At 34.0% G+C, this 12,931-nt stretch overlaps 1 protein-coding gene across 1 annotated transcript in view; it reads right to left on the minus strand.

Moving 5' to 3' along the window:
• Positions 1-7,609: 7,609 nt before the first annotated feature.
• LOC145662624 (lysosomal proton-coupled steroid conjugate and bile acid symporter SLC46A3-like) overlaps positions 7,610-12,931 on the minus strand; it is a 52,029-nt gene continuing 46,707 nt past the window's right edge. Inside the window, exon 5 of the mRNA XM_081728363.1 lies at positions 7,610-7,795. Within this exon, the coding sequence (XP_081584489.1) occupies positions 7,693-7,795 (103 nt within the window). The 3' untranslated portion in view covers positions 7,610-7,692. The remainder of the gene's footprint in view (positions 7,796-12,931) is intronic.

Below are 12,931 nucleotides of genomic sequence, written 5' to 3' on the forward strand. Positions count from 1 at the left end.
ATCAAATTTTCAACACAGGTGAGGTTCGGGCCTGGGACGAATTTTATTATTTTACTTTGACGGTATAGCATAGGGGAAGGGGAGAAGGAGATATATGTAAAAATAATAAAAATGAAAGTGACTGTCTTTGAGACTTCATCATTCTTGAACCACCCGACCGATCTCAATCACATTTTCAACATAAATGAGGTTTGGACACCTGGGCTTGGTTTTATCATAGCACTTTCACGGCAGAACTCGAGGGGAGAGGATATATTATTAATATTATTATTATTATTATTATTATTATTATTATTATTATTATTATTATTATTATTATTATTATTATTATTATTATTATTATTATTATTAGGTATTCTGCTTTTCGACAGGTCCTGGGACTAATGAGAATTTTTCTTTTTATTTTAGATTTGGGCCTGGAAATGTTTCTTCCACTTTTGTCGATCTTCAGCTTCCTCTTTTAACTCTCAATATTTTCTCCTATCTTTCAAATCATCGATCAGCTGTGTTCTTCTTCCTATTCTTCGCTTCCCTTCCATCTCTCCTTCTATGGCTGTGTGAAGAAGACAATTTATTCTCAAGATGTGTCCAATCCAATTGGCCGAAGGTGGCTAGAAGTGTCCTCTTCTCTCCTATCCGTTTTGAAACATCTTCGTTTGTTGCTCTCTCTGCCCATTTTATCTTCTCCATCTTCCTCCAACACCACATTTCGAAGCTCTCCAAATATTTCTTCTCTAATTTCCGTAATGTCGAAGTCTTTGAACCATACAGTCCAATGTTCCATATATAGCACTTGACCAACTTTTTCTTAAGTCCAATATTGAGCCTGCTGGTTAAGAGTGGTCTTTTCTTGTTGAATACTTATTTAGCTATGTCAATTCCTGATCTGATCTCTTTGGTGCAGTAAGCGTCCCTCGCCAAAATACTTCCCAGATACTTGAAATTATCGACTTCTTCAAGTTGTCTTTGTTCTACTCTAATTCGTAAAAACGTGTTTCCACGGGATATTCTCATGACTTTCGACTTTTCGATGTTAATTTCCATTCCATACGTTTTCCAGTGTTAACTATTTTGTCAATCATCTCCTGTAGTCCTCCTTCGGTGTTAGATATTATTATAACCGTATCATCTGCATACCTGATCTTGTTAATAATCTGTCCTCCAATCTTGAAGTCTCCAGTTCCCATTAATGCTTCCTTCATTAAACATTCACTGTAAATGTTGAATAATTGGGGTGACAAACTACATCCTTGTCTGACTCCTCGTCCAATCTCCACACTATTGGTTTCTCCTTCATTCAAGCGCATCTTCACTCGTTATCCTACGAACAGGTTTTGAATGAGTCGTGGATATCTCCAGTTGACTCCGATTTCTTTAAGTATTTTCAGAAGTTTCGTCCACTTGACTTGGTCGAAAGCTTTTCGCCAGTCGATGAAGCACAAACACAACTCTTCCTTTACATCAAGAATTCTTTCTGATATAATTCTCATCAATCCAATAGCATCTCTGGTGCTTTTTTCCTTTCCGGAATCCAAATTGATCTCCTTCTAACCTCTCATCTATCTTGATTTCCATCCTCCTGTTCAGTATGAGTGCAATGATGTTTCCAGTGTGGGGAATCAGGCTAATGATTCTGTGATCGCTACACTTCTTTGCTTGATTTTTCTTGGGCAATGCAATCACTGTAACATGAAGAAAATCCTTTGGCCATTCTCCACTCAGGTAGATCTTGTTAATAAATGAGGTCAGCACTTTCATTGCATTGTCTCCTAATTCCTTGAACAAATCTACTGGTATGTCGTCGTCTCCAGTGGCTTTTCTCCTTCGCATGTCTTTGATTGCTTGTACTACTTCACTTTTCAACATACTGAGTCCTTTTTCATCATCATCCACCTCTTCCTCTGCTTCGATCGCAATATTTGTGGGGCGGTTCTTCTGATCATACAGATCGTTTATGTATTCCTCCCAAATTCTAAGGATTCTTTGATGGTCAGTAGTTACATTACCTTGTTGATCTTCGATGCCGAACGTTCGTATACTTTTGTTAGCTCTCCCTCCTAATTTTTGTGCTTTCTGGTACATCGGATCATATCTGCCGCGCCGTTGAAGTTCCATTAATTCTTTACATATCTGCTCCATGTACATTTCTTTGGCTTTGTCCGTTTCTCTTCTCAATTCATTATTCAGCTTTCTGTATTCATTGATGTCCATGTAAAATAAAACTTAATAACTCTTCAACCACTCAATCGATCTCGATTAATTTTTCAAATATATGAGGTTTGGGCCTCGGATGGTTTTTATACTTTTATTTTGACGTTGCAATGTAGGGGAAGGGGACGGGGAAGATATATATGTAAAAAATAAAAAGAAAGTTTCTTTCTTTGTGACTTCTTTACTCTTGAACCACTTGACCGATCTCGATCAAATTTTCAACATAGATGAGGTTCGGACCTGAGATGGTTTCTTCATATCACTTTGACGATGAAACTTAGGGGAGGGGGAGGTGAGAATCATTTATAAATAATAGAAAATGACCGATATTAGTGTCGACTCTATAGTTTTCGGGATCGCTGAGATGAACAGTGACACTTTCGATGTTATTTAAATCCAAATTCAGCTCTGCAACTTGGGGGAGGGGGAGTTGTATAAAAATGATCGAAATTACCAATATCAGTGTCGAATCCATAGTTTTAGGGATCTCAGAGATGAACAATGACACCGGATGCCGTGCCCCGCAACATGGGGGAAGGGAGGAAGGTGCTATATAAAAATAATCGAAAATTACGAATGTGACGAATATTAGTGCCGAATCCATAGTTTTCGGGGTCGCTGTGAAGAACGGTGACACTTTCCATGCCGTTTAAATCTAAATTCAGCCACGCTACATGAGGGAGAAGGAGAGAGAGAAATACAAAAATAATCGAAAATGACCGATATCAGAGAGCGCTTTAATAATAGTAAAAAGTAACTGACTAACGGAATATATTACTATTTTTTCTTAATTTAACCCAGCGAAGCGGATAATTGATGCTAGTTATAAATATATTACAAAATAAAGACAGATCACAAAGATTAACCATCTCAAATGTTAGTAGTACAAAATACATATTCAACATTGCTGTTCCATTTCAAAGAAGTTTCTGTAGAAGTAGCAATTGCGGAAAGAGGAGATGAATTAACAAAATTAGGTATTTTTGAGCGTCCCATACAAAGATTGCACTCTTTTCAGTCTTTTAAAGTAATACGTTGTATTGTAATAAAACAATGATTATTCTTCATTCTTACTCTAGTACGAATGTTCATTGAAGTTTCAGAAGTCAGACATAATAATACACTATTGTCTATAACACACTATTGTCTATGACTGAATGATATCTATATATATAAAAGAGAACGTACAATTCTTTGTCCGCTCATCACGCTAATACGGCTGAACCAATTTCTTTCATTTTTGGGGGGTTATTAGGATTTGGACCCTAGATGGTTTTTATCATATCACTTTAATTTTTAATTACCAGTGTCTTGAGATAATTGACCATTCAAGTGTCCATAACGTACAAATCCTTTGTTATTAGTTCATCATAGGTAAAAATAAACGTATTTATATGCAACCCGCATGACCGTGTCACTCGGCGGGTTAACATAAATGACAGGCGATATACAGCGGAAAATAGCTTGAATCTTCTGTTTAAAATTTTTTAATTGATTTGCTTATTTTTACAGACACTTTTACAATATGCCAGCACCGGGATGACCGCAGCGAAGCGGGGCGGGTTAACATAAATGACAGGCGATATAATGTTAAGATTTACTGCAATCTTCTATGGTTTTTATCATATCACTTGAAAGCGAAAAAGTAAAAATTATCTAAGTAACAAAGTTTATTGCGTTCCGGGGTGACCGCAGCGAAGCGGGGTGAACGCTGCTAGTACGTAATAAACAAAAAGACACAATGTTATTTTTAAGAAGGCTACAATGTCGAAACTTACATTGGTGGTGTGTGTTTGTTCAATAAATACATTATTGCCTTGCCAGTGTGTTGTTTGTTTGAACTTACACACATAACTTACTACAATAAATTATGTATATCATGTAACAGTTTTTTCCTTCTGTTTTTGTATTTTGTAATTCAGAATAAAAATATTGCCTACAATGTATATGAAAGTTGAAACGTAACTGTAAAATTTAAAGAACGTGCAGAACCACTCAAGACGAAGCTCTTGATGTGGAACCTTAAAGCGTATCATATAAATGTAAGTATTTTTCTCATGTTTCATTTTAATTTTATTTTGTTTCAAAAAGAGAGTGTGGGATATTTTGAAGTAAGAATACTACATACAATTCTGTAGTTATTTGTGTATTTTTTAATTTTTTGTGTCGAAAATTTTGATTTCAAATTGTTTTGTTTCAAAAATGTTGTAAAATTTTTAGCTTTAAAATTGCTAATTGTTTTAGTTCTTCAAAAAATTATTGTAAATTTTTAGTTTGAACTATCTTTGATCATTTCTTGAAAAATTTTTACTTTAAAATTTTATGATACTGTTTAGTTAAAAAAAATTGTTTAATTTCCTCTGTGGAATCTAATTGGCTATTTGCTCTTAAAACTTTGTTTAAAATTTTTCAAAAGTTTCAGAAAATATTTATTTAAAATTTTGATTGAGAAAGTTTTCGATTTCTGATAATTTTGTTTATTTTTAGCACATCAAATACACGATGGCTAGAGTTCAAGGACCGTCCTTAAATTTAGGAACAAAATTTGATATGCGTGAATTTAGCATTCAAAACTTTAACTTGAATCCTGATATGTGATTATTAAAAAAAAACTATTGATATAAACCAGTAATGTTACTTTTGTAGTCACAATTTATAGTCTAAGGTTATTGTTGAAAAAGTGTTTCTCGTGCTATCGAACTGGTTAATCATGGGATTTGTAGTCATTATTTATAGTAGAAACTTATTTGTGAAATTTTTGTTTAATGTGATTGGTTGATCAATTAAAACTTTGAACCTTAGAACTGTAGTCACGACTCATAGTCTAAGGTGATTGGAGAAAGACATAGAACTCAACTCAAAATCTGATTTCATGGCTCATAAACTAAGTTCTTTGATTAATTATAGTCATTGAACTGTACCATTGATTCTGAAAAGTAAGATTCACACAAAGATACAAAAAAATTCAGTAAGTAAAAACATTTTCAAACTAAAATGTTGAAGTTCGAGAGATTTAAACCAAAATTTCAAAACAAAACTTTCAATACTTAAGAAATCAATGAATGTGAAACTTTTTAAACAACCGAAAATTTCAGTGAGTACAATAATTTTCAAACAAAAATTTCGTACTATAAATTTCAAACTACTATAAATTTTAAAATTAAAAAAATCAAACAATTTTTGAAATTAAAATTTTCAAGCTATAATAATCAATAAGTGCAAAAAATTTTTTTAAAGTCTTAACCGAAATTTTTCAAACGAGAAGTTCGAAAAAATATTCAAAGAAAAATTTGTGAGGACAAAATTTTCTAATAAATTGCCAGACAAGATTTTTCTGCAACTTCAAAAGTTCAGTTTAAAATGTCAACTACTTTTGTTTAGCAAAACGAACATTTTCAATGAAAAATATTGTAAGAAGGAAACGTTTCATTCGATTTTTAACTATTCGACTTACAAAACAAACAGTTTTAAACTGATCGAATACACCGACAATCTTAAGCTATGATTCGAAATTACAAATTCTAAAGTTTAGAGTGTGAAATTGATGTTGTAAATCAAGTAATTTTAGTAATTACTTATCAGATTTCAAGCCAAAGAACTGGAAGAAGTGGTTCATATTACAATAGGTATCAGAGTTCAAACATACCAAGGTTCTGTATGTTTCAGTTAAATACCTGTTAAACACTCCTATGGACCACATAGGCTTTATTTGGTATGCATGAAATTAATAAAACTCCTTCCTAAATTCATATCTACAAAAATTGGTTCCAAAAATTTGCGAAGAATACCTTGAATAAAGTGCATATTAAACAGTTAACTTTTCGAAAACACAAGGGCCTCTAACAAGACCTCATCTAACACATCATTAGAACCAAGAAAAGTACCTTGAGAACTTATATTTATCAAACATGATTCCTAAATTGCTGTCATTTAGAATGTGCTAAGTGGTAGAATATTGTGTTGAATATCTAAAAACCAATGAAGAACCTTGGCGGTGTAATAAATGTGCTAAATCTCTTAGAAGTAGCATGTTGTTGAAGTCTTCAATCGGAATTTCCAACACTCGTGGATGTAAGAAATTTAACTAAGTAATTGTAAGAAGAAACTGTTAAACAAATCGCAAACTGAAATTGAACGTGAATTGGGAAATTTTCTGTCATTCATCTCTTGACCTGGTTTACTCAAAATTAGATGAACGTTTCGAACATATAAATAAACAGGATGAAAAGATCAGTGAATGTTTAATTGAAATTGAAGTCTTAAAGCAGGAAAATACTGTATAAACCTAAAAAGAGAACTCTGTGACGTAAAAATGGATCTAGACACATTTGAATAAATATAGAGGGCGTAATGTACTTTAAATTTTCGGTATTCTCGAAAGTTCATACCAAAATATCCTTGAAGTTATCAAAAGTGTTGATCGTGCCAAAGGATATTAATGTCAGTGAAGATACGCTAGACATGTGTCACAGAATGAGAAAAGTGTCTCGCCAGAAATCGAAAGGCACTATTTTAAAATTGTGAGTCGTCAGACAAGGAGAAGTTTTTACAAAAGAGGAAAGTGAAAAGAAATCTAAAGGCTGTTCATTCTGCTTATATTTTAAGCGAAACTATATGCTTAAATCACTCTATTACTTCCTACAGAAAGAATATTTTTGGACAAAAAGAAAATAAACCTATAGAAGCATTACGCGTACTTATGAGTTGGTCAAAAACAGGAAATATCAAGTTGAAAGAAGTCACGATGATCGAAATGTTTTAATTCTTCAAATGTTAGATCAATATTACCTCAAACATCGAATAAGGGCGTTGGTCTTTGTACATTTTTAATGTATAATGAGTTCAAAAAACGTTCATGAAATATATATTATTATGATTACAGTAAGGAGCTGGAGTGAAGGAATATATAATTTTATGGTTACATTTCATATTAGATATGAGTAACTATTGATATAGATCAGTTTAGAATTTGTAACGATTTGTGTCCTCTAACACATTTATGGGCCCCTAACTTCTGTGCCTAGCTGCGGGTCTGGATTGTAAAGTGGTTAAATTTGAGCAAAAATTGGAAAATAATCTAAAAGCTACTACATAAAAAATATCAAATTACCCATTCATTTTACAAGCTATTTCCGTTAGAAGTTAATCTTCTATCTTGCAGATCAAAACCATCGATGTGGCAAGTAATGACGTTGTACGAGATTACCCAAGAGAAATGCAAAGTGCTGAAGTATTTTGATTTACCTCAACTTCTCAGCTTTTACACATTATTATCATACTTTGATACATTAAATACAATATACACCAATGATGTTCATGCTTTCACAAATAATTAATGGATGTGGTAAAAATAAAGAAGCAAATTAAATTTCAATTTATTTTATAAAATAATAATACGTATTGTAAATATGTCAAAATACAAAACATAAATTCTATCATTCAGTTTAACAAAATGTTTAGAAAATACTATTACATAAATACTTATAGTTTTGTCTTTTCCACAACCTTTTGCATGTTGCCCTCGAGTTTGTTGTCCACTGGTGTATCTTCCAAAGGATTTTTCCGGAAGGAAAACATCATTGACCTGAAATTAATTTTACAAATAATAATAATAATAATAATAAGATTAATAATAATAATAATAATAATAATAATAATAATAATAATAATAATAATAATAATAATAATAATAATAATAATAATAATAATAATAATAATAATAATAATACTCATGTGCAAAACTTAGGAATTATTGCTAAATTGCTTAAAAGCTCTTGTTGGGAAATGTCTTAAGTATAAGTTAAGTCCAGTACTTCCTGAAATAATATGAATAGATGGGAACAGAAGGTGATAAAAGAAGGTGGAAAAAATCTAATAATGTATTGCAGATACGTGAATGACTGTTTAGGAAAACGGAAAGGAACAAGGACACAACAAGAAAAGTTTGTAAAGAGCATTGAAGATGAAGAGATAAGGATAAGCTTAGAAACAGAAGTAGAAAAGAACAATATGGTAAATTATCTGGACATGAAAATAGACAGAAAAAAAGGAAGACTGGCTACAAGATGGTGTAACAAAGAATGTGCGGCAGGGATATACTGTATAAAAGAAGTGATGTAGGTAAAAGAACAAAAAGGAACATCATAAGAAATATGTAGAGGAGAATAGAAGAAACAGTGAAAAAGAGACAAAGAGAGAAGACGTAGTTTCATATTCTAGTAAAGAAGAATGTGTACAACAAAAAGAAGATAGCAGAATAGAACAGGAAAGAAGGAAAGGAAAGAAGAAAGAGAAAAAGGAAGATGAGGAAAGCAAATGGCACGGGATAGAGAACATTGGAGAGAAGACAGGGATATTGAAGACCTTACTAAGAAAAGGTGGTGTGAACACATACAATAAAGGACAACGTAAAATTCTGGAAGTGAATAAGAAAATGAGAAATAAGAAGAAAGACGTAAATAAAGAAGATGAAGGAGAGTGTATGAAATGAAGTTTAAAAATTTAATATGATATACATCGGAGAAATAAGGAAAACGCTTAAAGAAAGAGTAAAAGAACATAGGGACGATGTGAGATGTAAAAGAAAGAATAACTTTATATACAAACATGTCAAGGAAACAGGACTAAGAAAAATATAATATGTTTCCTGTGTCATATTTGCACCCTATGTAGTAAAATCATGACCAAAAGCTACAAAGAAGCTTGAGATTGTTATATTGTGACTAACGAGAATAAGTGAAGATTGTTGGACTGGCTAATAATAAAGTACAAGAAAGAAAACTTCATAATAAACCACAGGAAAGGAAAACATAATAAACTGCAGAAATGGAAAACTAATAATGAAGTAGGCCTACAGGAAAAGTAACTATAGATGGAAGCAATAATTAATCACGGAATATCAATATGAATGATAATAGTGTAGGTCGAACCAGTAGCGTACCCAGGAATTTATTTCGGGGGGGGTTCAAACTAAATATGAAGCTATTTTATATTAAAATTGCTAAAATTGCCCCTAAAATTAGGCTAAATTTTTAAAAAGTCGAAATTTCGGGGGGGGTCCGGACCCCCGTGTCCCCCCCCTTCCGTACGTCCCTGGGTCGAACTGAAATAGTGAATGGTCAGTTCCTCAATTCCAAATGACTGACACGCTTTATTACATATTAAGGCAGTGCTACCACTTCATTTACCACTGAAAACCTCTGACTACAAATATCTTAATAATCCAATTCATGAATATTTTTAGCCGCATAATATCTCTTCTAATGCCATAGTGCTAATACTTATTTCACAATTCATGGACAGAAGCCATTAGCAGACAAATTACTCAAAGCCATATCCCGGAATCTTCCCACAGACAGAATGAAATACTAACTTACTCCACAGCACGTGCTATTTCTCGTCATGTTTCTAATCCAACAAAGAATAATAAAAAATAGTGTATTAGTTAGACATTTCTCGAGTAGAAACTGTAGTCAGTGCAGAAGACGAGAATATATGGTGTATAGTATGAGTAATTACTGCTTCGAAACAAAGAGGGCATTGGTGACAATGAGGATTCTGAGCAAGGATGTTATAAATAGAGGATCTGCCCATGTGTATTTTCATCCTATTAAATCGGTGAAGCCAAAAACCAACCGAGCATCGGCACGTCTGATTGGCTACTTTCGTTTCCGCCATGATTGTTGGCTCAAAACATTGCGATCCTATTGGGCGGAGTGGGCAGAGTAGGGGTGGCGAAACTGTGACGTATGGCTTCAAGAGTTTGTCGTAAGGGCAGATCCTCTATTTTATAAGATCCTTGATTCTGAGTGACTTACTCTTTCGGTTTATATGGTTACTTCCTGTTTCGCAGAACGCCTTATCAGTGTACAACGTTGCCCAGTTTTCATATTTCTGTTTCGCATAATCGCGTGAAAAGTTTTGGTAGCACCTCAATATTAGAAGTATTTGGCGAAAGAAACAAACCCCAACGTAAATCTAAAGAGGCGTAGCTCGCAAAAGTATAATCGTGATTTACTGCAACAAGAATAAATTACAAACACACAGATATTTTTTTAATTATTTGCATTGAACAATAATAATATGAACCTTAATACATTTAGTATAAAGGTGCGGCTCTTAACATCACCTTGTCTTCATTGGATTGTAATTTCAACTATCCAAGTGAATGCAATGAGATACTGCACTAAAGTACGGAATAAGACCAACCTCGTCACACCTAAACCTACTCGTAAGAACCCGAGTACGAATGTCTGAACGTCTCCACAATCTTTTCCGCAAAGTTAAATTGCCTGCTTCCAGCAGCCGCATTCTCGGACTGTTCTTTCTTCAAAAGTAGAATGAATCTGTGTATATAGGGATGATTTATGTCTACTTCCTATTAAACTTGAAATGTCGGCATTAAACCTCGGCATTGTTAGTGCCTTTTTTTTTTTTTTTTTTTTTTTTTTACTGTTATCAAATTTGCTTGTTATTGTCCTGAAACATTAGTAAAATTGTAACGTAAGGAGACAAATAACAATCCAATAAAAAAAGTAAAATTTCATTTTTTTTTTTTTTTTTTTTTTTTGTGTGTGTGTGTTTACGGATGGAATGTTGTATTTAGCTTGTCAACGGGTATCCGCCAAATATTCTAGGAAACCCGTGTCTCCGAGATGTCGGGTGCATCTTCGTGGAGACTTTCGGATGAAGAAAGTCTTCAAGAGGAACAAGTTAAGTTGCATCTGCTCTCCTAACATATTTCCTTTACCATTATCAGCCTTGTAAAGTGGAGCCAACCCATTATCTTGTAATTTTCCCCATATAGATTGGGTACAATGAAACAAACAGATGCGTAATGTCTCTTGCTGGAATGTTTCTCTTGTATCACTCATGGTGCGAATTACCGGAGGGACAAAAGGGATTTTCCCCCTCAATCCCATTTTGTTTCCCCCCAAAGAAGTCAGCTGAAGTATCCCCACCGGGGATGCTCGCTTTACTCCCCAAACTATGCTTAGTATAAAGGCCAAATTTCACTGATTTTTGTCGTTTTTTGTAATTTTAATCTTCTAGCTGTATTTCGAAATGAGGGATGCGAACTATTCACTTGGTCATTTCTAATTTCCCCACTATTTTCATCGTTGTTTAGTAGAACTATATTATTATGACTACGATTGTTATTTGCAACCATATTCTCAAACCGTTGTCGCCGTTCGTGAATTTGAATTATACTAATTGCGCATAACAAAGTCACATATGGATTTATAAATACTCTCAGCGTTTGACTAAGAAGAAGTATTAAACAAACAACTTCTTCCACCAAACTTGGCGAAGGTCGGACATGTCATTCCAGTATATTCTTTATTAGTATCATAGTATCGCAAATTACCCATTCCCTAGTAATTTGCGTGCATGCAACTCAAAAGTTGCGTTTAATTTGCGGTAATTAGCATAGTAGTCACTGCCTTTTACAGTTTACAGGAATGCACTTTTGAAACTGCACTCAAAACCTTAGATATATTCTCTCGTGGCTATATGTTAACGTACACGCTGGGGATGCGATTCTACTGAGCAGACATGTTAGTGAAGGTGAGTAAGCACATAATTGAAGATTACTTCAGCGTTTACTAATACGACTGGTTCTTACTTCAGCGTTTACTAATACGACTGGTTCTCCATGTCATTGTCTGTATCTGTATAAGCACTTCAACTGGAGCGGGATTTTAAAGTTAACCTTTCATTTTTCCATCTTTCTTTTCGCTGTACAGTTTGCTACCCAATGATGTTGTCTGGAAAACTTCAATGTAATGTTTATACTTTACTTGAATAATGTAGCACATAGTGAATCAACTCATCTGTAACCTAACAGTAAAGTACAGTAATTGTAAGTGTTGACTTATTAAGCTCCGTCACGGAATCCATATTTGAGAGAAAAGCGCAGCTTTGGCAGCGCTATGAAGGGTGCAGCTTTAGCGGGGAGTAGAAGCTAACTCTAACTAACTAACTAACTCTATGGTCTATGGAACCCGGAGGTTCAATGCCGCGTTCACAAAAGCTCTCCACTGACTTCTATCCTTAGCTAACTGCATCCAGTTTCTACTTTGTATTCCACTCTCTGCGAGATCCATCTCAATATTGTCCTCCCATCTGCGCCTAGGTCTTCCTAATGGTCGTTTTCCGATTGGTCTTCCAGTCAAGACTTTGAAAGCGTTTCTACTTTCTTCCATTTTAGCTACATGACCTGCCCACCTAAGCCTCCTAGACTTAACGACCCTAACAATGTTGGGTAAACCATATAAATTATGTAGTTCCTCGTTATGAAGTTTCCGCCATTCTCCATTCCCGTTCCTCTTGGGTCCGAATATTCTTCTCAGGATCTTTTCTCAAATACTTTCAGTCTCTGTTCTTCCCTCAGATTAAGTGACCATGTTTCGCAGCCATACAAAACTACAGGCATGATTATCGTATGTTTTTGGGGTAAGAGGTTTTGAACCGAATAATAACACGAATTCCCTGCTTTTAGTCGACATTTAATTTCTCCGTGAATATGATTTTCCTCTGTTAATATTGATCCTAGATATTTGAAACTATCCACTTTATCAAAAGTATTATTTAATATTTTAACGCATTAACAATTTGCTGTAGTCCGGTCCCGACGCACTTCCATGTATTTAGTTTTCTCTGCATTTACTTCTAAACCCATGTCCCTACAAGCGTTTAATAAGATCTCTGCATTTCTTTC

This window comes from Thermobia domestica, chromosome 10 (genome assembly GCF_964235325.1).
Source record: "Thermobia domestica chromosome 10, izTheDome1.hap1.1, whole genome shotgun sequence".
In the NCBI taxonomy this organism is placed as follows: Eukaryota; Metazoa; Arthropoda; class Insecta; order Zygentoma; family Lepismatidae; genus Thermobia; species Thermobia domestica.